At 54.6% G+C, this 27,145-nt stretch overlaps 1 protein-coding gene across 1 annotated transcript in view; it reads right to left on the minus strand.

The window, feature by feature from the left end:
* SLC37A1 (solute carrier family 37 member 1) overlaps positions 1-22,347 on the minus strand; it is a gene marked incomplete at both ends in the record, with an annotated part of 46,022 nt that extends 23,675 nt beyond the window's left edge. The window contains 5 exons of the mRNA XM_080696060.1: positions 1,926-2,061; positions 4,106-4,184; positions 5,267-5,417; positions 13,813-13,894; positions 22,292-22,347. Coding sequence (XP_080552186.1) covers positions 1,926-2,061; positions 4,106-4,184; positions 5,267-5,417; positions 13,813-13,894; positions 22,292-22,347 — 504 coding nt within the window. The remainder of the gene's footprint in view (positions 1-1,925; positions 2,062-4,105; positions 4,185-5,266; positions 5,418-13,812; positions 13,895-22,291) is intronic.
* Positions 22,348-27,145: the final 4,798 nt, after the last annotated feature.

Consider the following 27,145-nt stretch of genomic DNA (forward strand, 5'->3'; position numbering starts at 1 on the left):
TAGTGAGGCCCTCTGCAACTCAATGAGACCCGGTTTCAAAATAAAGAATAAAAATAGGGCAGGGGGTGTATCTCGGAGGTCAAATGCCCCTGGGTTCCATCCCCAGACCTGCAAAAAAAACCCACCAAAAAACAAATAAAGATACTTCGAACTGGGCACAGTGGCACATGACAGTAATCTTGGTATTTGAGAGGCTGAGACAGGAAGATTGCAGGTCTGAGGCCAGCCTCAGCAACTTAACAAGGCCCTCTGTAATTTAATGAGACTCTGTCTCAAAATAATAAATCAAAAAGTGCTTAGGGTAGCCGGGCGTGGTGGCGCATGTTTGCAATCCCCGCGCTTGGAGGCGGAGACAGGAGGATCGCGCAGGTTCGAAGCCAGCCTTGCTGGCTTAAGGGACCCTGTTTCCAAATAAAAATATAAAAAATAGGTCTGGGGGTGTAGCCCGGAGGAGGGTTTCCAGGAACCCCAGTACCACCCAAAAAAAGTGTTTAGGGTATAGCTTAGAGGTAGAATGCCTCTGGATTCAATGAAGAAGAAGGAGGAGAAAAGGAGAAAGAGAAGGAAAAGGAGGAGAAGAAGGAGGAGGGGGAGGAGGAGGAAAGGAGGAGGAGGAGGAGAAAATGCATAGAAATGGCCCAGCTTCCCTTGCTGCTCTCTGAAGCGGCTCTATTAGTCCTTCTCTGAAGAGACCACGGCCTGCACTCAGCACCTAGGGATTCTCCTGAACTCTCCAAGCATCCCTGGGACTGAGCTTTATGAAGGGACTTGGGCATCCACTGGCTGGGGGTTCTCCTTAGTGCTGTGAAGACCCCAGGGCACGGTCCGGCCTGGGGCCACCGGTCTCACTGGAGCTCAGCTTCACGGGAAGCTTGGGGACTGCTGGTCTACCTGCTGCAGCCCTGGCGGCCAGGCTGGGCTTCACCCTGGCCGAGCCGGGCCTCTGGGGTTGGGCTTCCCTTCATGCATTTCTCTGTCCAGGGCTCTGCACCTGAGCATTCCGCCAAGCCCATATCAAAAGGGGCCAACTGTACTGAGCGCCTGTCGTCCCTGTTCCCCAAACAACGCAACCATGATTTACAAAGAATTTGCACCGCGTTAGGCTCTGTAAGTCATTGGAGATGATGTAAGCGCACAGGGGATGTGTGTAGGTGCTGTGCAAACCCCACACCATCGTATACGAGGGACCAGAGAGCCGTGGCGCGGCATCCACAGGGCCCTGGACGGATCCCCGTGGGCGCTGATGCAAGTGTAGCTCACTCCTGCAGTAAGCAGCCACGCTTCTCAAGTGTTAGAGAAAACCCGTGAAAAGCAAAAGCAAATACAATCGCTTTGATGACACTGCAGCGCTCCCCCAGGCCAGTGGAGAGGCGCAGAAGTATCTCAACCAGTGTCGGGAAGCCAGGGCAGGGCGCCATCACTCCCACTGCTGGCCGTATTTATCCACAGGATTTGGGAGGAGAGCGGAAGCCTGAAGGTTCTAGAAGTCTAGAGGTTCCAAAGGGCTGGCTGGAGAGAAGGGTGCGGCCTGCAGTGTGTCTTCAGGCCCCTCTCAGCTCCAGCGCCTGGAGAGCCCTCCCTGCCTCCCAACCACTGCCCAACCCCACCGGCTGCAGAGGCCTCCAAAGCCAGCTGCACCCACCCCATCCTCCAGCTCTGGAGTGGTCCAATCTGCCTCCAGACAGAGCAGCTCAAACCCATCCATGTTGGGACAGAGTGGCTCCCAAGAGCTTCTGGCTTATCACCTGGCTGGGGACCCGAGATCAGGATTCTCCAGACATCACCCCTGAGGCAGGAACTTTCCAAAGCAGAAGGAAGGAGGGACTCTGCCCGCCAGCTGACCCCACCCAGCTCCCTCTCCAAGATCTGGGCTCTGTTTATCACAGAAACCCCCCACCTGGAGGGCCGCGGACCCAGCCCCTTACCTGAGTGACCACGTAGAATCCCAGACTGTGGACGTCGTAGAAGTACCCCAGCCCAAATAGGGCGGTGAAGGCTCCGCTGGCCAGCATCCCGAAGGTCAGGTAATACCTGATGGGCAGGCGCTCCCCGATGATGCCGCTGGGAGGAAGAGGGGCGGGCAGACAGGAGACTCACACCCAGAGCGTGACGGCCTGGCCGTGTCTTCCCGCCGTCCGCGCTCCAGGAACCCAGAGGCACAGCCGCACCGGAATGCTGGCTACGCTGCTTCCCGTGGCGTGCCCACTCCCCGAAAAGGCTTGTTTCTAGTAAAAGTCACCAACCATCAAATAATAAAAATTCGCACTCTGCGGCTCACCTCAGCAGGGGCAACTAAAGAAACCGCCCTGTCCCGCGAGTCGGTCCTGCTTTTATAGAAGTGCACTTATGGATGGATACGGGCATCTGAATCCCACCGTGACTAGAGATGGACGCCCCCAAGGGCATCGCTAGCACCCGCAGCACGTGGCTCGCCCCAGAAGCTGCACACGAGTGACCCGCGTGGTACACGCCAGGGAGCGGCCCTCAGCTGCCGCACTGCCACCTCCTGTCACAACCACCACTGTCCCGGAGGGTAGGGCCTGAACCTGGGGACAGATCTGCCCCATGCCCGAGAGCAGCGTCACGGCTGAGGAGGAGCTAAGGCCTGCGGAGCCTCGCCTTCCGGAGCTGCGGGCTCCTGAGGGGTGGGTGAGTGCCTGTTGACGCCTGCGCGCGGAGCAGCCCAGCAAACAGCTACTGTGGAGGTGGCACGTTTGGCCAGGCTCTAGGTTCACAGCAGGGCAGATACTTAATAGGCTGTGACCATCATCACACCTGCGACCTGATGCCGTGCAAAACACTCCATCACTGGACGAGGAGTGTCACCGAACAGCCGCGTGTGATACGAGTGGACAGAGAGCTGCAGCACAGCCTTGGCTGAGGCGGGCCTCTGCGGCCACTCAACTCCCGGAACTTGTCTTTCACAAAATCACCCCGAGCCCAGTAGGTATGGGGCATGGCACAGTTCAGCCAGGCAGCAGAACCTGACCACACAGCCTGGAGAGCAACCTAGAAGGCAGAGTTTGCTGCTTCAACAGGCTCAGTCCAGACACTAGGAAATGCATCCCGAGAGGCTGGCTGACTCCCAAGGCCAGAACCAGGGAGAACCAGATGGGTTCCCGAGAGCTGGTGCCATCTGCCAGGGCTTAGGAATAGTCTCTGGTCCTGTTATATAATAGCCGGCCCATATCTGATCTCCGCTTGGAAACCCGGCTCTGATGGAGTGGGCACCGGTCCACGTTATCTCTGACTCATACAAGGACTCAAGTCCACGCGGCACCTGCCAGCGCCTGCCAGGCATGACCTGGCCAGTGGACAAGCCAATCATGTAAGATTTCACCTGCTATACAGTCAAACGACACCGGGAGGCCGGCGAGGCAACTCTGCAAGCAATCCTGCTGGGTTAGCTTCTAAACACAAAGGCAGAGGGAAGAAATTTAAAATTGCCTAGGACACTCAGGGCAGATGTTTGACCAGGCAGCAGAACCTGGCGACACAGCCTGGAGAGCCCCTTGCACCGAGAGCCCCCAGTGAAGCCATGCGCGGCCTTGTTCTGGTCATGAGACTACTACAGGCGAGGCCGACTTCTGTTTCAATAGCCTTATTCATGAACTGCATGTAAACTTATCTTTGCCACCAAATAAGCGACATTAAAACCACTCTATTTACCTAAGCCAGGGTTCCCGAGTCCCAGCGCTACTGATATCCTGGACCACTTACTTCTCTGGAGCAGGACCTCCCCTGCGCGTTGCAGAATGTTTACAGCAGCCCTGGTCTCTGCCCTCTAGAAGCCATCCCTCCCTGAGATGCGACGGCCACAAAGGTCACCAGACAGTACTGAATGTCCCAGATGGGACAAAATCACCCCAGCTGAGCATCAGATTTAAGTACTGCGTTCTAGTAATGGAGACATCCCGCACTGGATCTTGTAGTAGGATACACTGCTTGTGTCTAGCGAGGCTGTGGACTTTATAATATAAACACATGGTCACAGGTGGTTGCACAGCCAGCAGGTGATGCCAACCCAGGCCCTGAGACTCAGGCTCAGCCGGGCGGGATGTTTTCTGCAGGGGGGAGGAGGGTGTAGAAACGCAAAGCCACCCACCTGAGGTACATCCCAACGGCATAGGCGCACAGGAAGGAGTAATCCAAGGCCCCAAGCAACTGCTGGTAGTTGCTCTTATCTACATGGGTTTGAACATAGACAGGGAAAGCTCAGTATTCATTAGTGCAGGGCTGTAAAATACAAAACATGTCCTCTAAATCTGGGGGCACTCAGCAAGAGCAAGGGGTGTCTGTGACATAAAGTTAAGGCGCCCGGCTCCTGGGCAGCTTCTTCTTTTCTTTGGTGGCACTGGGGATGGAACCCAGGGGTGTTCTACCTCTGAGCTACACCCCCAGCCCTATTTTATTTTTATTATTTTTATTTTTTAATTAATTAATTTATTTATTTTTTATTTTTTTGGTGGTACTGGGGTTCCTGGAAGCCCTTCTACCTCCGGGCTACACTCCCAGACCTATTTTTGCATTTTTATTTGGAAACAGGGTCTCCTCAGCCAGCGCGCGCGGCTGGCTTCGAACCTGCGCGATCCTCCTGTCTCTGCCTCCCAAGCGCGGGGATGACAAGCGTGCGCCACCACGCCCGGCTTTATTTTTATTTTGAAATAGAGTCTCATCAGGGTGATGAGAGCCTCACTACTTGCTGAAGCTGTCCTCAAACCCGCAATCCTCCTCTCTCAGCCTCCCAAGTACTGGGATTACAGGCGTGCACCACCCTTCCCCCTCCTTGCTCAGCTTCTTGCTAAGGAAAATAGTCTCCCCATCTTCAAGTTATGTCTAAATATGCACCTTTTTAATCAGATGCAACCCTCGCTGCTCCCAACAGGCATCTGCCTGATGTGCCCTCTGCGTCTAGCCGCGACTCTAGCTTCTCTGCAGCACGCCGTGGCACGCCCCTGCGCCGTCTCTTCCCCGCCCAGATTGATGCTCCGCACACCCTAATTTCCAAATCTCACAACTGCAAAATGCAGACGATCTTCTGCAGGCTTCGGGGCACTAGAGAATCTTCTCTTGGTGGCATCCCCTCTGCCCGCAGGCACAGCAGACACGGGAGCAGCCAGCGACCACCGCGGTCTGCCAGGAGAGGTTCTCGTGGAAATGGGTTCCCGTCTGAGAACAGCGTGGCTGCTGCTAGAATTAGCTGGAAGAACGGCCGGGCTGGGCTGAGCGGTCCCTGGAGAAATGAAAACGCCCATGCCAAACTCACCAAACGGGGCCCAGCCGCAGCTGGTGGCCGTGCCGGTGGCCGTGGTGTTGTCCGGGAGCTGGTGAGGGGAGCCACGCCTGGCGCTGTGGCTCTGGCCGCTGAATTTGGGCCCCGCCACGTCTCCTGCTGCACAGTACTTGTGGAGTTCACCCTAGGGCAGGCGGGGAAGGCAGTGTCCACAGGGAGGCCCAGCCCGGGCCACCCCGAGCCCAGGGCAGGTGCTAAGGTAGAAATAAGGCCCCGCTAGGAAGGGGTCTGTAGGGCCATAGGAGGAGCTGCCGGCGAGTGAGGTCTCTGCAGGGCTCGCCCGCAATGCCACTGTGTGCACGTGGGGCTAACACGAGCGTTCACATGGCCATCAAGAAAGGACGGCCACGGGTGCCACACTGAGAGCCGCTGCCAGCGGTCCACAGGGAGGAGAGGTCCGTTTTGCTAGATGCAGACAACAGAAGACTGTATAACAAAGAACAGGTTGCAGGCTGCACAGTGGTGAGAACTGTTACGGTTGTAACGGCGCTGTGGCTTCTTTTTCCTCTAGTCAACTAGGATTTGCTGAACAGGGGAATTAAAACTAGTAGGCAGCTTGGTGCAGCTTTAACAATTCTTTACTACAAAATCAGCAGGAAACAGAAAGGGAAGAGAAGGAAAGCAGCGTGCCCGGGGCACGCTGGGGAGCCCGAGAGTGGAGCTCTGCCCCCTCTGCATCCCCGGTCTTTACACAGATTTTGTATTGCTATGTTCTGATCAGCGTCACCAAGGCGATGGGCCGGTAACTTATTCCTTAGGCAGGTGGTGCCTCTTTGCCGTGGACAGCGCACTTACTAAGTGCGGGTCAATAATCCACCTTGTTTTCCCCGCCATTGTATTGGGCAGCATTGGCTGCTCATCAACTGTGGGTGCTTCAAAGCAGCACACGGAGTTTGCCTTCCTACGCCCAGGCCGGGTCACAGAGCAGAGGAGGTAAACAGAGGCTCTGATGGCCTCTACATATTTTTAGGGCCAAAGGCTTCCATTGTCTCTATGGCTTTAAGGCTAAATGCCTTAATTTCCTTTACATCCATACTATAGGTTAGTCATTAGAACAAGGGGCAGAGAGAGGGGAGCCCTGCAGTGGAACAGCTGCCGCCCTCCCTGCCTGGGTGCTTGCTACACAGCACCCAGGCTCCGGCCCAAGGGTGAGTCCCGTAGACACAGGGCTAGGTGCAGAACCAGACCCGATGGGGTACAAGTGATGATTCCCCAGGATGCAAGAACAGGCAAGCGGGTCCGTGGTGCTGGAGCTGAGACTCGGGGACACCTGGACGGGGCACCGGGAACCTTCCGGGAGCTGGAAGGGCCAGGCCTTCACCAGGAGATGGGTGCCCGAGGAATTTGTCAAGCAGGACACTTCAGACTTGTGTGGTTTAGGGTGTACAGATCATACCCCGATTTAAAAACTGCCTGGGGTAGGAGGCCTCCAGGCCACCGTGGCGTCCCCTTCCCCAGGACCAGCAAGGAGCACCAGAGTGAAGGAGGAAGAGGCATGGCTGGGAGAGCGAGTCACCAGCTGTGCCTGCCTCAGTTTCCCCATCTGCAGCTCCTGGGCCCACAGTGCTGGATGCCATACTGTCTGTCACACAGCGCTTGGGGCTCTGGAGAAGCAGGCATGGGGGGACACGAGCTTGCTGACGGGAGGCGGCCAAGGGGACCCCAGCAGAGCTCTGCTCAGTATGCTCCTGGGGAACAGCGGCCTACACTGCCCGGGAATTGTGGGAAGCCTGGGAACAGGTGGCACACTCGGCCACGCCCATCCATCTTCACTATGTCCCTGCCCAATGGATTCATTGGTGAGTTTTGTGCTATGTGAAGCTTGCGTGAACCAATCCATTAGGGATGAGCAGGAATGGAAAGGCGGGGTCCTGGTGGTCAGGGTGGTGTCCTTCAGGGAGGCCATGAGTCCCTCCCATGGCCATGAGACCAGGGGGCATCCTTTAGTGAGCTGGAGCCTGAGGGGGCAGGGGGCCTGAAGCGTCGTGTAGATGGCTATCCAGGGTCAGTGCCCAGGCAGTTGCAGCTACAATCCTGTCCACCTCCTTCAGGAGGGCAGAGCTCCAGGCTGGTCCCTGTGCAAGGCTGCCCTTGCTGGCCGCGGTCAGCCTGGGCTGGACAGACAGTGCACTTGGCCCAAGCCTCCGAGCCCTGGCCTGGGCCCACGTTCAGCTGCTCTGTGTCACGCGGCTTAGTCATCACCGGACTGTACTGCTGGGACTTACACGTTGCACTAAAAAGTGGCCAAGGCTCTGCTTTACAGATTCACCTGAGCTCCTGCAGCCCTGCAGCGGTGCTGGGCGCTAGGCAGGACGCGTGCCTTCGCCTGCCCTCGCCCTGTGGGGTCAGGGAGACCCAGGCAGGGCGCCTGCAGCCGCCTTTCTGTTTTTGCAGCCTGATTTCAGACTTCTCAGTGTCCCATCCTGGCCACAGCTGACAGGCTCCACCCTCTGCCCCCATCACTGAAGACAGCCATGGGTCGGAGGGGGAGAATGCCGCCAGGCCGGGGTCGGAGCATCTGCCAGGCCAGGCTGCCATGGCTAACATAGCTTTAGGTGGAAACGAGGAAATGGGATGTGACAGACCCCAAACGGGATTCCCATTCTTTGAGGCACTGGGCACATCCTGGGAGGACCATCCATGGAAAACATCACAGATCAGAAGTGATCGCTGTTGGTCCAGGCGGAAGCAGTAAAGGTTTTCTGGTGTTTTGTTTTTGTTGTTTTGCAGAACTGGGTATTGAACCCAGGGACAGTCTACCTTTGAGCTACAGCCCAGCTCTATTTTTTTATTTTTTATTTTGAAACAGGGTCTCACTAAGTTGTGGAGGGCCTCTTCACTAAGTAGCTGAGGCTGGCTGCAAACCTGCTATCCTCCGGTCTCAGCCTCCCAAGTACTGGGATAACAAGCGTGCACCACCACGCCGGTGGTCTTCTGGTTTTGATGGTGTGGCCTGGCATCCTGGTTAGGGCTATACGCTTTGGCTGCAGAAAGGCTTGAGCTAGGACCTTGGACCACTGACTGCTTCTGATCCTGGCGACCTCAATTACACTTCCTGGCTGTCAGCGCTGGAGCTAAGATAAAGCCTGAGTCACAGGGGTGATATACAGAGCGCCCTTCTGGGTCCTTGGTCCTCCACAGCTGGCAGCTCTGAGTACATCGGTCGTGCACGCCTCCTCGGCTAACCTCCACCCTCACACCGCGCCATCCTCTCCTGCCCAGCCCTTCTCACAAACGCCGAGGGGGAAGCAGCAGAGGACCACTGTGAGGGTACCATCATCATGGTCTGAAAAACGTCTGTGTAACACATGACAGAAGAGAACAAAACCAGCAATGGAGGGCCATCGGGCCTGGAGGGTGAAACCCCCAAGTCTGGGTGTGTTTATTTTTAAGACCAGGTGTATTTCTCATTTTAGTGGGCATTTACCAGAATGCTTTCCAAAACCCCCCCCCCCCTTCATGTCTCCACGTCTTCCCTCCACGCTACCAGTGCAGGAGCCACAGCCCCTTGGATAGGGCCGACGCCGCAGAAAGACACCTGTCACCTTCACTGCATCCGTGGATGCTAATGAACCTGAGTACAGAGCGCGCACTTCTTGGAAACTTGGATTCTTTTCTGAGAACTGCCTGTTCACCCTTCTTCTCTACTGTTCCTTTGGGTTTCCTAACTTCACACCTCTGAAAAACCGTAATTTTATTTTTGGGTTTTAATTTTTATTTATTACATTTAAATATTGCATTTATCCATTTCTTTCTTTCTTTCTTTCTTTCTTTCTTTCTTTCTTTCTTTCTTTCTTTCGGTGGTACTGGGGGTGGAACCCAGGGGCTTTCTACCTCTGGGCTATCCTCCCAGACCTACTTTATACTTTATTTGCAAACAGGTTCTCACTAAGTTCCTGAGAGCCTCACTAAGTAGCTGAGGCTGGCTTAGAACCTATGAGATCCTCCTGTCTCAGCCTCCCAAGCACTGGGCATGCGCCACCACGCCCGTCTTTTATCCTTTTTTTTTTTTTTTTTTTTTTTGGTGGTGGTACTGGGGATGGAACCCTTCTACCTCCGGGCTACACTGCCAGACCTATTTTTATATTTTTTTTATTTGGAAACAGGGTCTCTTAAGACAGCAAGGCTGGCTTCAAACCTGTGTGATTCTCCTGTCTCTGCCTCCCAAGTGCGGGGATTACAAGCGTGTGCCACCACGCCCAACTATCAATTTTTTCTTATAAAAGAGTAAGTCAACATTTATGTCTTCTAAATGAATAGCCAGTTGTGACAACACCATTTATCAAATAAGCTACTCTGGGGTGTGGCTCAGTGGTAGAACCCAGGCATGGGGCACTGGGTTCCACCCCAATGCCAAAAACAAACAGGCTCTGCTTTCCCCTGCGTCTGTTAAATGTTGTATCTTGTATTCTATCTTAATGATCATTTTGTCTATTGTGACATCATAATTCAATTATGGTATTTAAAAATGTTAATCTAAGATGGGCGTGGTGGCACATGCTTGTAATCCCAGCGTTTGGGAGGCTGAGACAGGATGATTGTGGTTAGCAGCCAGCCTCAGCTACTTAGTGAGGCCCGCTGCAACTCACTGAGACCCTGTTTCAAAATAAAGAATAAAAAAATAGGGCTGGGGGTGTAGTTCAGCAGTAGAATGCTCCTGGGTTCCATCCCACTAGCCAAAAATAAATAAATAAATAAATAAATAAATAAATAAATAAATGTTAATCTTTTCATTTAATACAAACATGTTGTTCACACTTTCTTGAATAATTCCTAGATATTCCTTCTTATAAACTTTATAATTTTTTTTTTTTTTTTGGTGGTACTGGGGGTGGAACCCAGGGGCTTTCTACCTCCGGGCTACACTCCCAGACCTATTTTATATTTTATTTGGAAACAGGGTCTCACTAAGTTGCTGAGAGCCTCACTCAGTAGCTGAGGCTGGCTTCAAATCTGCATGATCCTCCTGTCTCAGCCTCCCAAGCGTGGGGATTACAAGCATGCGCCACCACGCCCGGCTTATGATTTTATTTAATCAAAAAACATAAAAAAAAGTTTTTCCCCCTGGAGTCGCACCGTTTTCAAGCAATGACCCAGGGAGCTCGAGGACCATCTAAAGGGTGAGCTCCCCGCAAAGCCGCGGTGCACGCTTCTGGCTCTGAGGAGGTTGTAGTCTTCTTACAGGTGTTGTGTGTGCTCAGAGGCCTGGGGACATTCACACATAAGTTGCTCAATGACCCCATTCCCCCCTCGCTCCAAGGCCTGCAGCTTAGCTCCCTGAAAACCCCTGCTTGGGAGTTCCTGCTGGCCTTGCCTGGGAGAGAAGGCCCCCAGAAGGTCTCCTCCGGCAGGTGCAGACCCAGCCGTCTACCAGCCTGGGCAGATGCCTGCTTCAGTCAGGAGGTCAGACTACAGGTGGAGCAGCAAGGTAAGGACGGGGTGACCGTGCCGCACACAGCCATCCTCCCAGCCCTGTGTATGTGGCCATGTTTCATTCAGATGATAAAACTAATCAGCAGTGACCGAAGGTAAGTTTAAACCTGACTGAAAGGCCATGTTATTCTATAAGTGAATTATAAAATAGAATCATTTTAGAATCCTCAATCCCTGCCAATTGGTTTTTTTTTTTTTTTTTTTTTTTTTTTGCGGGTCTAGGGATGGAACCCAGGGGCATTCGACCTCTGAACTACACCTCCTGACCAATTTTTTATTCTTTATTTTGAAACCGGATCTCACTGAGTTGTGGAGGGCCTCACTAAGTAGCTGAGGCTGTCTGCGAACCGCAATCCTCCTGTCTCAGCCTCCCGAATGCTGGGATTACAAGCGTGCGCCACCACGCCCGGCTCTTGCCAACTGATTTTGAATAAACGAGTCTATTTTGGTTTGGGTTGGTTTAGTTTATAATGCGCCAGGAAGCAAGAGCTATAGGTAATTATTCAAAATCTTCCCTGGTCAACAGACTCATCACTGTGACTAGGCTGTTTGTTACTTATAACATTAGCTAAAGCATGTGGGAGTCCCAGAAGGCATCGTAAGGACTGAGTTATCAAAGGTGGCGCGATGTTTGAATCGATCTTAAAAGGCAAAGGAGCCCAGAGGATGCAGCACAGTGCCAGCCCCCACCAGTTAAGAGCAGGGACCTGGAGCCAGGGTCCCGTGGTGCTCCCTGCGTGAGGGAGTATGCCTCCTGGGCCTCGGTGTCCTCCTGAGGACCCTCAGGGATGCTCTGAGGACCATATTAAGTAAAGGAGCTGAGTACCTCGCCATGGCACGGGGCCCACTCGGCCACAGCTAGGGTTCCTCATGAAATACCGACCCAAGAGCCCCACAGGAGACCTCCCGGTCAGCGAGCCCTGAGCGCCTAGTAGGGACGCCCCTGCACACTGGAGTTAGGGGCAGAGGCCTTCAGGGGAGCTGGCGGAGTGGCCTCACATCCTTTCCTGGCAAAACAAGGGGCCTGGTGGTCATTGGCGAGCCCGCGGCCCATGCCGGGCCCCGGAGCCCCTCCAGTGGCCAGCCCCACTGTACACACATCTGCCCCTGATCCTCAGCCAGCTGGGTGGGCGGCTTCATGGAAATGCCCCCTCCTCCTGCGGGCACCGAGGCGGCCCCCACCCCGCCTCGAAGCCCCACAGGGGCCCGGGCTCTGCGCGGCCCTCCAAGTCCAGGCGCTCCCTGCCATCCTGCCGTGGTCTCCTCCTGTTCCTAAGCGTCCACTGTCTCGAGCCATTTGTGAGTCTTGAGTCTCTCTAATCAGGAAGGCAAGCAGCAGCAGCAGCATTCAAGTGGAAGGGCTTACTAAGGCTGCCACCTCCTTCCTAGCCCCATCTCTCTGTAGAAAACCAGGCTCAAACCGGGTGTGGTAGCACACGCTTGTAATCCCAGTACTTGGGAGGCTGTGACAGGAAGACTGCAGGTTCAAAGCCAGCCTCAGCAACTTAGTGAGGCCATCTGCAACTTACTGAGACCCTGTTTCCAATTAAAAAAAAAAAAAGAATAAAATAGGTCTGGAGGTATAGCTTGGAGGTACAATGCCCTTGGGTTCCATCCATCCCCGGTACCACCAAAAAAAAAAAAAAAAAAAAAGAGAAGAAAGAAAGAAAACCGTGCTCTACAAACACTCCCACAGTCAGCGGCGTGCAGGCTTGTCCTGGCTACCAGGAGCTAAGGGAGAGCTTCAAGATCTTTCTGGGAAATGGACGTCTAGCATCATGAAGTGTCAACGGAGAAGTGACTCCGACTCAGCCACCTCTGCGCTGCCGCCGCTGCTGAGAGAACGCACACGCAGGCAGCTGTCTGCGCTCGGCACCGCTGCGGGCAGGAGGCCCCGTGGCCTGGCCCTGGGGCCGGCCAACTGCTGGAGAGTAAGCAAGGGGCGTTCCTAGCTCCGGCCGAGAGGAAGGGCCAAAGCCCTTGGAGCCTGCTGACGCCGGGCTGCGGGCGAGCCGCCGTGAGAAGCTGCTCCTGACCCCAGTTCTGGCCCGACGTCGTGGAGCACTGGTGACTTCCTTTCTCAAAGTTTAGTGGAGCGACGGCTTCCTGTGGCCCATCTCCCCTGCGCCCAGCATCAGAAACATGGAGACCACCTCCACAGCCACGCTCAGGGCCAAGGGGCGCTGCGAGCTGAGGCCGTTTAAGACAACTTAAGACTGGATATACTTGGGAAAAAATGGAAACAAGATAAAAATCAATAATTATGCTTAAGGGTTCTGGCTGGGTATGGCGGCACATACCCGTAATCCCAGTACTTGAGAGGCTGAGACAAGAGGATCGCGGGTTTAAAGTCAGCCTTGGCAACTCAGGGAGGCTTGTGTCAACTTAGTGAGACCTCGTTTCCAAATAAAAAAGAAAATAGAGCTGGAGTGTAGCTCAGTGGTAGTATGCTCCGAGTTCTGTCCCTGATGCCACAGGGAAAAAAAAAATCTGGGACTACCAACTAAATGCAGTGTCCTACCTATGAAATTACAAAGCCCAAAGGCATCTCAAAGATTTCAATTTCTGGACTGACCAAATGATGCATGTGCATGCATGGGGTGTGTGCATGCATGGTGTGTGTGCATGTATGGGGTGTGTGCATGCATGGTGTATGTGCATGTATGGTGTGTGTGTGTATGATGCTTGTGCAATATGATGTGTGCGTGTATGGTGTGTGTGCGTATGGTGTGTGTGCATGTATGGTGTGTGCACGTATGATGCGTGTGCATGTATGGTGTGTGCATATATGGTGTGTGTGCACATATGATGTGTGTGCATGTATGGTGTGTGTCCATGTACAGCGATGTAACAACAAATCCTGCTATTATGTAAATCCTGACGTACCACCAAAAATATAAATAAAAGATTTAAATTCCTGGAAAGGGAAACTTAAAAAGTAAAGCAGTTAAATAACCTGTTTCTAACAACCTCTCTTCTCCATTTCTTTTCCCCGCTTCCACCCATTTGCCCCAAAGCTCTGAGAACGTGGTTCCTGGCCACCATTATGGGCAGGACAGAAAATTGAGGGCTTCGTGAGTTCTTACCTTGACTATGCTGATAGGCTTTCGAGATAAGTGAAAACTTGCATACAGCAAAAACGTCAGGATGAAAATGAAGGCCCTGTACCTAAAACACAAAATAGTGGCAGAAGGTGACCGCGGGCGTGGGAGGAACACGTTTCCGTGGGCGTGGCAGCCTCAGGCTGTGGATAATCACTTAGTCCCACATCAGCTACCAGTTCTGCTGAAAATATCTCTACAACAGTAGCACGGTCAACAAGTTTGCCACCTTTGCTTGACCACGTCAAAACTATTTAAACATTCAAGAGACAGGAGAAGCCGTCACGCTCCACACCGACACCAGGCGTGTGGCTTTTGCCCACACAACAAGCAGTTCTCCAGGGACCGGCTGGGCATCCTGGGAGCCAGCTCCACCCTGACTCTGTCCACGTGGAGGCAGCCTCAGATCCCAGGGGTTGAGGGCTCCGTCCCCAAGACGGCCCACTCTTTGGAGGCCAATAGCAAGTCCCAGGGCGCGACCTGTGCTTGGCACGCTGGCCGTAAGCCGGGGGTTTCCACGACCCCCAGCTCAGGTCCAGTTAGGGCAGCGCATAGAATCCAGGGAAACGCTTGACTTGCATTTGCCCAGTGATGATGGGATGTCACAGGGGTATTGGTGAAGAGAGGTATACACACTGAGGCGCGGGGAGCTGGGCGGCTGCGCCGCGCCCCCTCCAGGGGACTGTGTCCAGACACCTGCAGGCTCTCCAGCCTGTTCTTTGGCTTTCATCACTGATATCATGGACCAGTGGTGATGAGCTCGACCTCTCCCCTCCAGGGGAGAGAGGTGTGACTGAAGTTCCAGTCCTCTGGTCACAGAGCTGGTTCCCTGGCAACCTGCCCCCAACCTGGGGGGCTTCAGGAGCCCCTAGCCACCAGTCATGTCATAGGCATGCAAAAAGGCATGGTCACTTGGGGATTCTCCACGGGGAGCTGGGCCAGGGGTCAGAGGCAGACACCAAATACATACTTAGTGTTTTATCAAAGAATCACATTCATTAAAAAGTTTATAACCAAGCCAGGTGTGGCGGTGCGCTCTTGTCATCCCAGCATTCGGGAGGCTGAGACAGGAGGATCAGGGTTCGCAGACAGCCTCAGCGACTTAGTGAGGCCCTCCGCAGACCCTGTTTCAAAATAAAGAATAGAAAATAGGGCTGGGGGTGTAGCTCAGAGGTGGAATGCGCCTGGGTTCCATCCCCAGTACTGAAAAAAAAAATTATAACCAAAGAGAAAGCTGGGACTCAGACGACGTTCACACCATTTACAAAGCAGATGTAAACGGTAATTACTTAGAGCACAACGAAGTTACCTAGAAACATCTTGTGTGGCTGCTATCCTGGGCATTTTAGGTCATATTTATTTTAAGGCTGTTTCGTTTCTATGCAACTCTTCAGAAGCACACAGCAGGGCAGACGTATAAATATTTCACTGACCTCCATGAGGAAAAGTCAGCGACGCTGGCCAGCTCTGAATAAGGCCAGTGACAGAAAGATTCTGGCGCAGGGCCCATGGTCAGGAGCAGGGGGCAAGGGCAGGCCTGCAGGAGACCAGGCACGGTGGAACTCTGGCGAGGCAGCCGCCGATTCCAGGCTAGAGGGCTGAACCCACACAGAAAAATGCTTCCGAGGGAAGGAAATGGCTAGGGGAAAACGGTACTTGGTAAGAGATAAAGAAAAGGCATCCCAAGCTGAAAGCTCTGCAGGATCGCCAGCGCAGTCCGCCCTGAAGAGCCCGCCTGCTTCAAGTTGTGACGACCACAAAGTTGTGACGACCACGGGAATCAGCACGGCCTACGGTGAGGGCGGTGTCCTGGACAGAGCCAAGGAAGGCTGCCCCTCCCCACCTCCTGAGGGGCTGTCCCTGGCCAGATGTGGGGAGGGAAGCCCCCTCCTCCTCCCGCCACCCCCATTCTCAATGGCTTGCTCCCAAGGGAGGCTTTCTTATGTTTCAGTTTTAAAATAATAATAAAGACCAGCCAGGTGTGGCAGAAGAAGCTTGAAGTCCCAGCATTTGGGAGGCTGAGACAGGAGGACCTGGGTTTGAGGACAGCCTCAGCTACTTAGTGAGGCCCTTTGCAACTCAGTGAGACCCTTTCTCAAAATAAAGAATAAAAAATAGAGTAGGGGGTAAAGCTCAGAGGTAGAATACCCCTGGGTTCAATTCCCAGTACCTCAAATAATAATAATAATTAATAATAATAATTAAGACCATGCTTCAAGTGGGAAGGGCTGTTGATACAATGAGACTCCAGTCCAAGGCTTTGGGAATCCCGGACAGGGAAACCTAGGGGCCAGGAAACACTGACCCGACTCCCCAGGCCCTGCTCTGAATGCAGAGCTGCCCCAGCGCGCCCTTCTGCACAGAAGCGCACGCGAGGGCTTCTCTAGGATTCTCCCTCTCCAGCCCATGCCAACAACCAGATAGGAAGAACTGAAACTCTAAAGCTGAGTGCACGGTGTACCCAGAGCGCGGCACCTGGGCTGCGCCTGCCGGTGAGGGGCTCGAGACAGAAGCCTGGGCCTCGTCCTCCTGCTGCTGACCTCCATCTCTGGGACAGCGATGGAGTCTCTGACTCTTCAGCTGAGGCTGCTAGCTGCGTAGGACTTCCCACACACCTCAGACCGCTCCCAGAAGACCCCAGTCACCGGCGCTCGATCAGCACCAGGGCCCAAGTCCCCAGCCCACGGCCGGACTTGCCGCTCCTCACTTTCCCTAAAGTGGACGGGCAAGTGCAGCCCAGGGCGACCCTGTTCTGACCCCGTGGGCACAGGGCTCTCTTCTCTAATGTGTCCAAGAGCTGTGGGCAGAGTTCTCATGGCTCCAGCACCTCCCAGGCCAGTCCTGGAGCAGACAGCAGGTGTGTGCTGTGGCACCTGCTGCTTGGCACTGTGGTTTGCAGTGTGCTGCCCCCGGCATCTGGCCCGCAGGCCTGCCCGCTAAGAAGAGAGCAGCCGACTCACTGGGCATCCCAGCCTCTTTCCCCCAACCTGGAAGTAGGACGCGCCCCCTTGTGGGGATGGGGGCCACGGCCCCAGGCCCCAGGCCCCCAGGACACACATCCCATTCCTGTGCCCAAGTAAAGCCCAGGGCAGGAGCCCTTTGAGGGCCAGTAGGGTTATCAGAGGAGCCCCCTGCAGAGCTGGGGAAGGGACAGACACAGGACCCGGGGCTCCTAGACACGTTGGGGATGGCCCTTCACTCCTCAGACCCATTCCCCTTCCCCCAGTTCCACACCGGCCCTTCCTCCCTGTTTTTCTCTTTTACACAGCAGAAGCCAGTGGCCGGAGGGCAGATCCTCCACAAAGGCCTGACCGCAGGCTGGCTGGGGGTCCCTCCTCGTGGCATCTCGGGCCGCCTGGCTTCCAGGCAAGCAGGCCTTTGCTGTCATGGGTGTCATCCCGGGCCGTGGACTGAAGCCCCAAGCCTCGCTCCTGAGGCCCTTTCCAGCTTGGAATTTTATCTTCACATTCTTTCTTTATCATTTATGAAGCAGGAGCTCGGGATGATCGCTGCTTCCTTATATCTGTCCTGCAGAGAGGTGAATGGTATTCTCTAAAAACTCCATAACTGGTTAAGGTCAGGTCACAGGAGATGAGGGTGGACTCAGTCCAAGGATGACTGGTGTGCTCGGCAGGGAGGAGAGGACCGCAGAGAAGAGGCTGGGCAGCACAGCAGCACAGGCTGGCTTGGCACTGGTGTGGCCCAGCTGCTGCCAGGGAGCCCCGGGAAGGCCCGGGAAAGGCCAGGGCACCCGCAGCAGGAAGCTGGGAGAGGAGGGAGGGAAGAGGTCCCTGGATTCTTCTCAGGGTGCGGTCCCCCTGACACTAGGGTGTCAAAGTTCTGGCCTCCAGGGCTGTGAGGGAATGCATTTCTGTCATTTAAAGATGTCTGGGGGCCTCCCAGTGCTTACCACAGGCAGTGTTCCTATGCTGACTGTACAGAAAGAGGAGGCAGAGCAAGCCCGCCCCATATACACCTCAGCCCACGCCCTGTCTGTATTGTAAATGGGCCGATATAGAGAAAAAAAGAAAAAAAAAAAGGAAAAAAGGAAAAAATAAAGACATCTGGGCCGTGTGGTGGCGCACGCTTGTAATCCCAGCATTCAGGAGGCTGAGATGGGATGATCGCAGTTCACGGCCAGCCTCAACTACTTAGTGAGGCCCTTTGCAACTCAGTGAGACCCTGTTTCAAAATAAAGAATAAAAAATAAGGCTGGGAGTGTCGCTCAGAGGTAGAATGCCCCTGGGTTTCAACCCCAGTACCGCAAAATTAATTAATTAATAAAGCTATCTGGTTTGTAAGACTCTGCAGCAACCTAGGAGACGAATATTGGCACTTCTGTTGTGTTCTATTTCGACTCCTGTAAACGCACTCTCCGCTCACCAGGCTCCATCGGCCTTCTGCAATCCTGCCTAATTGGAGGTTTCAAGTTTCTAGCCAGAAAGCAAGTAAAAGAGTGACAACGGGGCCTGCGTGGCCCCGGGACCCCGGGCCCCGTCACAGGAGCCCAGCCCGAGGGCCGCGGCCTGCTGGGCAGGTCTTCCTCTCCTTGTCTCCAGTTCTCCAGGGCAGGCCCGTGTGAGTCAGGACCCACTCAGCAATATGGCATCAGTCCAAAGATGTCCTCAGTTTAAAAACAAGGAAACCGGACTCGGAAGTGATGCTGTGTCTTCTCGGAGCACCTCTCAGGAGGCAATGAGGTGTTTGTGGCGCACTGGGAGAGACAGCCGGGCCCTCAGCGTGTTCGGGGCCTGCCCTGCCTCCCTCTGCTGACCCGGTGGCCGGGTGACTCGCCCCTGCTCCGTGGGCCTGGCAGCTGCCTGCCTCGGAAGCACTCTCCTCCTACCCCAGCTGCTCACCACTCAGGCGTGTGGAAGACTCACTGAATGCTTTGGCACTCCACGGCCATTATCTGCAGCTCGCCCCAGATGTAGCCAGCCAGAGCCCTTCACTAGCACCCTCGCTTTCCGCATCACAGACGGTCCGGGGCTCCTCTGCTTTCCCTGCCAATCCTGGCATTTTCCAAGGGCCCCGGGCTCCTGTGAGTGGGAGTGGCTGGCTGGACAGAGTCCCGGGTCAGGTGTGCGCTGGAGCTGTGCTGGGGGCCGCTGGTCCAGGACCTCTCAGCACACCCACAGACCCATCTCTCTATATACCTTCTGGATCGCACCCCGAGGCCTTGAATGCCAACCTACCCAGCCCATTCATGTTTCTGACTCCTTCTCCATCAATGAGCAAGCAAGCTGTTGTCCTCTTTAGAGATTGGGCCCTAAACGCCTAGTCTGGATCTAAGGCTGAGAAAACACCAGACAAATCCCAAACTGACTGACATTCTTTTTTTTTTTGGTGGTACTGGGGTTCCTGGAAGCCCTTTTACCTCCGGACTACACTCCCAGACCTATTTTTACATTTTTTATTTGGAAACAGGGTCTCCTAAGCCAGCGCGCACGGCTGGCTTCGATCCTCCTGTCTCTGCCTCCCAAGTGCGGGGATTACAAGCATGCGCCACCACGCCCTGCTTCTGACCGACATTCTAAAAAATACGTAGCTTAAATGTTTTAGAAATGTTGCGGGCGTGGTGGGCACGCTTGTAATCCCAGCATTTGGGAGGCCGAGGCAGGAGGATCGTGGTTCGCGGACAGCCTCAGCTACTTAGTGAGGCCCTCTGCAACTCAGTGAGACCCTGTTTCAAAATAAAGAATAAAGTGCTGGGGGCATAGCGCCGGAGGTAGAATGCCCCTGGGTTCCATCCTCAGTACCGCAAAAATAAATAAAAAATAAATAAGAAATGTCACGGTCATCAAAGACAGAAAAGAATGGTTCCAGACTGAAGGAGGTGAAGCCTGCGGGCGGCACAGGGTCCTGTGTGGAATTATGGAAAGGGGAAAAGAATTGCGTATAATCAGGGGTTACTGAAGTAACACGCTTGGGGGTCTTTTTGTGTGTGTGGTGCTGGGGGTGGAACCCAGAGGCTTTCTACCTTCAGGTTATACTCTGAGGCCTATTTTCTATTTTATTTGGAAACAGGGTCTCCCTAAGTTGCTGAGAGCCTCACTAAGTAGCTGAGGCTGGCTTCGAACCTGCGAAATCCTCCTGTCTCAGCCTCCCAGGAGCTGGGATTACAAGCGTGTGCCTCAACGCCCGGCTATTTTGGGGTCTTAAGGATTGGAGCTTACACCTATAGGAAGAAGACTTTTGGTCAGACAGGATGTAAGATAGTGAGTCACCACATGAAAAGACTTGGCTCAGAGAAGGGGCGGATCTTGCTGGGTCAGAAGGTTATCGGTTAAAGAAAGATACGGGATAAGATAAAATTCTTAATAAAAAATGGTTCTGTATCCAAAGCTCCAGTAACTTATCTTCAAGTTGCTCCACTGCACCCCTCTGGTGTGGTACTTTCTAAGCCGTGTCACCGCGCACCGGTACAGGTTTGCTGTACCACCGAAGCGGTATAAGCTCCCTGCACGTATTTTCAAGTGGGGCTGAAGCAACAGCCAGCAGGGCTGGGAGCTGCAAAGGGTGCGGAGACCAGGCCGAGGCCATAAAACTCACCGCCAAAGAACCCAGAACTCAGGGTCAGAGACCCTCTGCCTGGGAGCAGCCAGGGAGGCGAAGCTCTGGTCAGGACAGAAGTTCCCTGCAGAAAACGAGCTTCATCACCCGCCCGCCTGGTCTCTAAACAGCCCGCTTTTCTTTCCCAAAACCACGTGTCTCTCATCAGACTTCCCCTGGCCCTGCGCCCTGGTAAAGATGGCAATGAGACCCAAATTCTAAGTGCCTCCTAGAGCCACAGTGTCCTAGGACCTACCTAGGACCGCTTGTGATTAAAGCTATCTTCTCTCTTGTTCACCTTTCTTATTTTTTTATCTATTTATTTAATTACTTATTTTTGGTACTGGGGACTGAACTCAGGGGCATTCTACCTCCCAGTTACCCCCGCCCCAGCTCTACTTTATTCTTCATTTGAAACAAGGTCTCACTGCCTTGCTAAGGCTGGCCTCCATCCTGTGATCCTCCTGCCTCAGCCTGCCAAGCACTGGGATCACAGGCTGGAGCCTCAGGACCAGGCTTGTGCTCACCTGTCTGTGAGTTTAGTTTGCAAGTCCCCGGGCACTAATAATAAGAGGGTAGGGGACAAGTTCTTCCTCCTGGACAGAGTTGGGCAGGGTGAGGTGCAGGACGGGAGGAGAGCTCCCTGTGAGGGCGTGGAGCTCCTGAGCCACGGGAGGGGCTGTGCGGTCCCCCTGGGGCCGGAGGGGGTCTGGGAACTGGAAGCGTGGTTCTGGGTTTCATGCTGTCCCTGGGGCTCAGCCACTCCCCTGGATTCGGGGTCACCGCACTTATTTCACCTGTGAGAATAGAGTTCGAGTTTTCTGTTGAAGAAAAAGCTTGACTTAGGCTCTCTTTTGTAAACCCAGAACTGCGTAATCTTGTGCGCACATGTATTTTTTTGTAAAGATAGCACTTCCTAGCCGGGCATGATAGCACACGCTTACAATCCCCGCACTTGGGAGGCTGAGACAGGAGGAGCACAGGTTTGCAGCCAGCCTCAGCTACTGAGTGAGGCTCTCGGCAACTTAGTGAGACCCTGTTTCCAAATAAATTTTAAAATGGGTCTGGGAGTGTAGCCCAGAGGTAGAAAGCCTCTGGGTTCCACCCCCCAGTACCACCAAAAAAATAAAAAATAAAAAATAAAAATAAAATAAAATAAAAATAGAGCTGGGGGTGTAGCTTGAAGATAGAATGCCCCTGGGTTACATCCCCAGTAAGACAAAAGAAGAAGAAGAAGAAGAAGAAGAAGAAGAAGAAGAAGAAGAAGGAGGAGGAGGAGGAGGAGGAGGAGGAGGAGGAGGAGGAGGAGGAGAAAAAATAAAAGAAAAATAAAATAAAATAGTGCTTCTTGGAAATTATGAGTGCTAACCCCTCCTCCAGCATCCCCTTCAGCCAATGGCGTAAAGATTGTGTGGCCAGGCTCCCACCAATAGGAGCACAGCACAGAAGCCCGCGCTGGAAATAAAATACCCAGTAGTTTTCTACCAGGCTGTTCCTGCATGCCTGACTTTACTGGTGGCAGGATCCCTCTTTTCAAAAAGTAAAATTTGTCTTGCTCAGCTGCTTTCAAATATGTATCTTTTCTTATGACACCAGGGAAGTTTATTTCTAATGCACCTAGTGCCCTTTCATGGTCCTGCAGCAGTTGGTGGTTATTTTTCTCTAGGCACCATGATTACTGTAGAGACCAGGCAAGACCATCAAGGCCCCCAAAGGCTATCTGTTGACGTCAGTGCCAAAGACGAAGGGCACCTTGGCAAAGCTCGGGCCACAGTGTCCAGCACCCTGAGCGACCCCACGGTTATGAGTGAGGCCAGGCACCATGTTTCAAATGCAATTGGGTAAAGAAAGGCCCTGGCCAGTGGCCCTGGCCCATACAGCCTTGTGTCAGAGGACGGAGTGCTGGACTCACCACTGATCTCTGGAGAAGGAGATGAGGAGGCGGATGCCGGCGGGGAGTCGCGCCATTTACAGAGCCGCAGTCACAGAATCAAGCGCTTCATCAATAGGTTACGGATTCTGGCTCCAGGTCCTCTGCTGTCCACCTGGCAGCGGGCACAGCTCGAAGCAGATATTCCGTGGTATGGCGGATCCTCTTCCGGCGGGGGCCCTGCTCTAAGGGGAGAAGGAGAGGTGTTGAAAGTCGGCCGTCCTGACTCGGGCACCTCTGGAGTCGTTAGCAGCGGCAACCACACGCACAGTGCCTCCCAGTCCCCATCAAAGCCAGGCTTCCCATACGAGGGGGCGAGGGCTACGGGCTGCAAGCAGAGAGCCTGCCCTTGGGCAGTTTCAAAGAACTCTGAATTGAATTTCACATAGTCTGGTGATGGATAAAACACTGAACCCAGAGCCATCTAGAAATCAACCCATTCTGTCTTGGCCACGATCCCGCGCAGACCAACAGTCAATATCCATGTGAAGCCAAGCGCTGCCCACTGTGGTGCCGCATGTCCAGTTACCGCAGAGTGCCGGGCACCAAATCGCTGAGCCCCGCCCGCTACGCACCAGGCCAATCTAATTCTTCATTTGATTATATGCTTTTTGAAACAGGGTCTCATGAGTTGCAAAGGGCCTCACTAAGTAGCTGAGGCTGGCTGCGAACTATGATCCCCCGGTCTCTGCCTCCCAAATGCTGGGATTACAAGCGTGCGCCACCACGCCAGGCCACTCTAGTGCCAGTCAGAGAGAGGAACGTGGGCCTGGACCACGGCAGATCAAAATCAGTCACTTCAATCAAAACGCACCCATTGGTGTAGGAGTGAAGGTCGCCTCCCATCTCCTGTCGCTGAGAGGCCCTAGAAAATTACCTCACGCTGATGAAGTCTGGGCTGAGGCACAGGCACTGGAAGGGGCGGGGAGGGAGGCCTGGGGAGGAGGCCAGCGAGGCCACGAGGGCTCAGCCTCCAGGCAGGACGGTCCCTCCAGCCAACCCCATGCTTGTACTATGTCACTCTGTCTTCCAAAAATAGAACCAGTTCCCCACACTCAGGGCCCTCCTTCCAGAGCTCTCCAACAGCACACAGGGGCCAGGCAGCACAGTGGTGGGGTGCTTACCAGACAAAGCTCATTCCTGGGTGGCTATCCTTTACACTTTACAAAACCAAACAGTTCAGAATCCCTACAAACCACTCATCCCAGCAGCCCGGTCTCCAGCCGGCAGAGGGGGCTGGCAGGAGGAGGCCCTCTGCTCCAGCCACAAGGAGGGCGGCTCCTCTCTCCCGGCCATCACTGGGCCTTAGCAGATAAGGTCCATTCCACCTGGAGAACCTCCCAACCTCACCCCTGCCCTGGGGCTGGGCTTAACCTCCCATGGTCACTTTTCCAAGTCTTGGCAGCCACTGGATGGATGGCACCTATCTACCTCATTACAAAAACAAAACCATAATCCCCAGGAAGTCTCTGCCCAGGCCTGGTAAGCAGTAGATGTTCAATTAATCGGCTTCCTTCCCCTGGCTCAGAACAAGCATGCAAAAACTTTGCGTTAAAGCCAGGGGTGGTGTTGCCTCCGGTAAATCCCAGCTACTCAGGGTAAATCCCAGCTACTCAGGAAGCCGAGGCCAGCCTGGCAGCCACAGCAAGACCCTGTTTCAAAAACACAAGCAACCAACCAACCAACCAAACTTGTGTTGAATGAATGGCTATACATCTTTAAAACCACTTTTGCTCAAACCTCTAAAATTTAAAAGACAAGTCACTAAAATGTTGCTCAAAATGACTGCCCCGCTTGGGATTACACTTTGAGAAACAGTTTTATGATGATGACTTCGGGGTAAAGGATTTGGTTTCGGTTGTACAACGCCTGCAAACGGACGCTCAGAGTCCAATTTCTTCCTCCACTAAACGCTGCGTCTGTGTGCTGTGCATGTCTGAAAATATCCTACTGCCTTCAACTATATCTACCCATCAGTCCACCTCAGTTCAACCTGGTGAGAACTTTAGTGGCCACAGAAACAAAGAAGACACTGAAAAAGAGGAAGGAAAGAAAGCGCCTTGATTTCTTTTTAAAACAACGATGGGTCTTTCTTCCATGAGCTGAGCAAAGGGGAAGTCCTAAGCAAGGTCTTGGTAAGGTCACATAAAGATATTTATAGAGTCAGGTGTGGTGGCACACACCCATAATCCCAGTCATTGGGAGGTTGAGACAGGAAGATGGCAGGTTTGAGGCCAGCCTCAGCAACTTAGGGAGGAGGCCTCAGCAACTTAGTAAGACCCTATTTAAATAAAAAAGTGGGCTGGGGTGTAGCTCAGAGGTAGAATGCCCCTGGGTTCCATCCCTAGCACCACACACACACACACACACACACACACACACACACACGGAAAAAAAAAAAAGATGTACCCAAGTGCGGGCAGTGATTTAGTGATTTTCCAGTCGGGGTGTGAAGAGCTCGCCCACCAGCCTCCTCTCTGGCCTCCCGCTGAGCTGCTTGGGGCGGAGGCAGCGGGGCACTGTGGCTGCGCTCTCACAGAGCTCAGGGCCACCCGGAAGAAGAGGCGTGGCATTCATTTCACAGGTAAAAGCAATGAGGCCGGGAGGCCCGCCCAGTCAGCTGGGGAGAGCAGGACAAATTCCAGGCCTCCGGTTTGCCTTAGGCACCTCCTCCCGGCACCCGCTTCCTCCTGCACATCCAGGCAGAGCTCCCCAGCACACACTCCCTGGACACCCTCGCCTTGGCTCACGGCCAAGTACAGGAAGAGTTTTTAAAAGTCACTTTGCAGGCCCCCTGGGACTTACCGCCCCACAAGGGAAAAGGGTCAGAATACAGCCTCATCGCAGGAAGACAGCAACTTAGGAGATATCCCACTGCGCATCCTACTGCCAAACACGAGCACCACTGACGCTCACTCCGAAAGAGCCGGGAAGGGCAAGATGACCGAGCTAGAAACCCACAAGCACTGCTCAGACCCTCCCCTTGGGGGTGCTCTGTGTCCCCCCCAGGACAGCTCTGGGGTCACTCTTTTTTTTTTAGTACTGGGAATTGAATCCACAGGCATTCCACTTCCGAGCTATATCCTTATCCCTCTTTATTTTGAAACAGTATTTTACTAAGTTGCTGAGACTGGCCTTGAACCTCAGAGCCTCCTGTCTCACCCTCCCAAGTGCTGGGACTACAGGCCTGTGCTATCATGTCTAGCTAAAACTGCCCCCCCCCCCTCTCTCTCTCTCTCTCTCCTGTAGTATGGATTGAACCCAGGGGCATTTGACCTCCGAGCTATACCCCCAGCCCAATTTTTTATGCTTTATTTTGAAACAAGGTCTCACTAAGTTGCACAGGGCCTCACTAAGTAGCCAGGCTGTCTGGGAACTGCAATCCTCCTGTCTCAGCTTCCTGAATGCTGGGATTACAAGCGTGTGTCACCTCGCCCAGGTTTGGGTCTCATTTTTAAGGGCAAAGATGAATGAGAAATGCGTGCAACACAACTAAAAAATGTCATTCATTTTTCTTTTAAAAAAATAATTTAAGAAATAGAATATAACAGTCTCTCCAGCATAAAGCACTTTGTAAGCTTTTAAAGGCTTAGATACAATGTCAATATTAATGGCCAAGGGAAATGGTCTCTATCACTTTTCTTGGCTTAAGTACAAAAAGGGATCGGAGTTCTCATCACAACCCAGCCCTCACCCCACAGGCAACACAACTTCTAAGGTGGTCCCAGAGCACAGGGCCAGGCTGGGGCCCCGGTTTTCCAGCTTACTCGACCAGGGGCTGAGTAAACACGCAGCGAGGAAACTGGGATATATTTACCAACTCCGAAACTTCACACCGTCCAAGGACACGCAGGCAGGCACCTTCCAGGCGGGGAGCGCGGGGCTCCGCCCAGCGTGGGCTCGGGGATCCCTCCTAGAAGTCCAGACCTGGGCGTGGGGGAGGGTCTCCGCCGTGCTCCGCTCAAATGCAGATGTGCAGACGGCTCCTCGGCCGCGGGCCGAGCGTGGGCCACGGGGCTGGGCGGGCTGGGAACTTTCCGGCGTCTTGGGCCCTTTATTATAAGCAGAAGGTCGCTGTCACTGGCGCTGGCCGGAGGCCCCCGGGCTCGGGAGCCAGCTGTCCGCAGGCAGGCGGCGGGCAGACAACCCGAGGCCCGGGCGCCTCCCCGGGGTCCGGCGTCGGCTCCTCCCTGATCCCTGACTCCGCTCAGCCGCCCGGTCCCGGGGGAGGCGGGCGCCCCCGGCACGCCCCCGTCCCCATCGCGCCAGACAATGCCCGGCCCCGCTGCCGCCGCCGGGAGCCCTGCCTCCCCTCCCGGCCGCGCAGGCTCCTCGCCGGACCCGAGCCGGCCCTGCCAGGCGGCGCGGCAGGTGCGCAGGTGCGGCCCCCGCGCTCCGGCCACTTTCCCGGCCGCGGCGCCTCCCTCCGCCGGCCGGGCGGGGGCGCCGGGCGGGGGCGCCGGGCGGGGGCGCCGGGCGGGGGCCGCCGGGCGGGGGCGCCGGGCGGGGGCGCCGGGCGGGGGCCGCCGGGCGGGGGCCGCCGGGCGGGGGGCGCCGGGCGGGGGGCGCCGGGCGGGGGGCGCCGGGCGGGGGGCGCCGGGCGGGGGCCGCACCTGCCGGCTCCCGCGCGCTTCGCTCCCCGGCTGGCTGCCCCGAGCGGGCGTCCCCGGGCTCCGGACCCCGCCGGCCTTTTGTCCCGGGCGGATCTTCTCGGCGGCTGCAGGACTCGCTCCCCAGAAGGGCCGGCCCCCACCCGGCGCTAGGCGGCCCGGCCTGGGCCTGCGGGCTTTGTTCCTCCTGTGTCTTGTCAAGGTGCCGATGGCGAAGGCTAGAATC

The sequence above is a fragment of the Muscardinus avellanarius genome (genome assembly GCF_963383645.1).
Source record: "Muscardinus avellanarius genome assembly, chromosome: 5".
Taxonomy (NCBI): Eukaryota; Metazoa; Chordata; class Mammalia; order Rodentia; family Gliridae; genus Muscardinus; species Muscardinus avellanarius.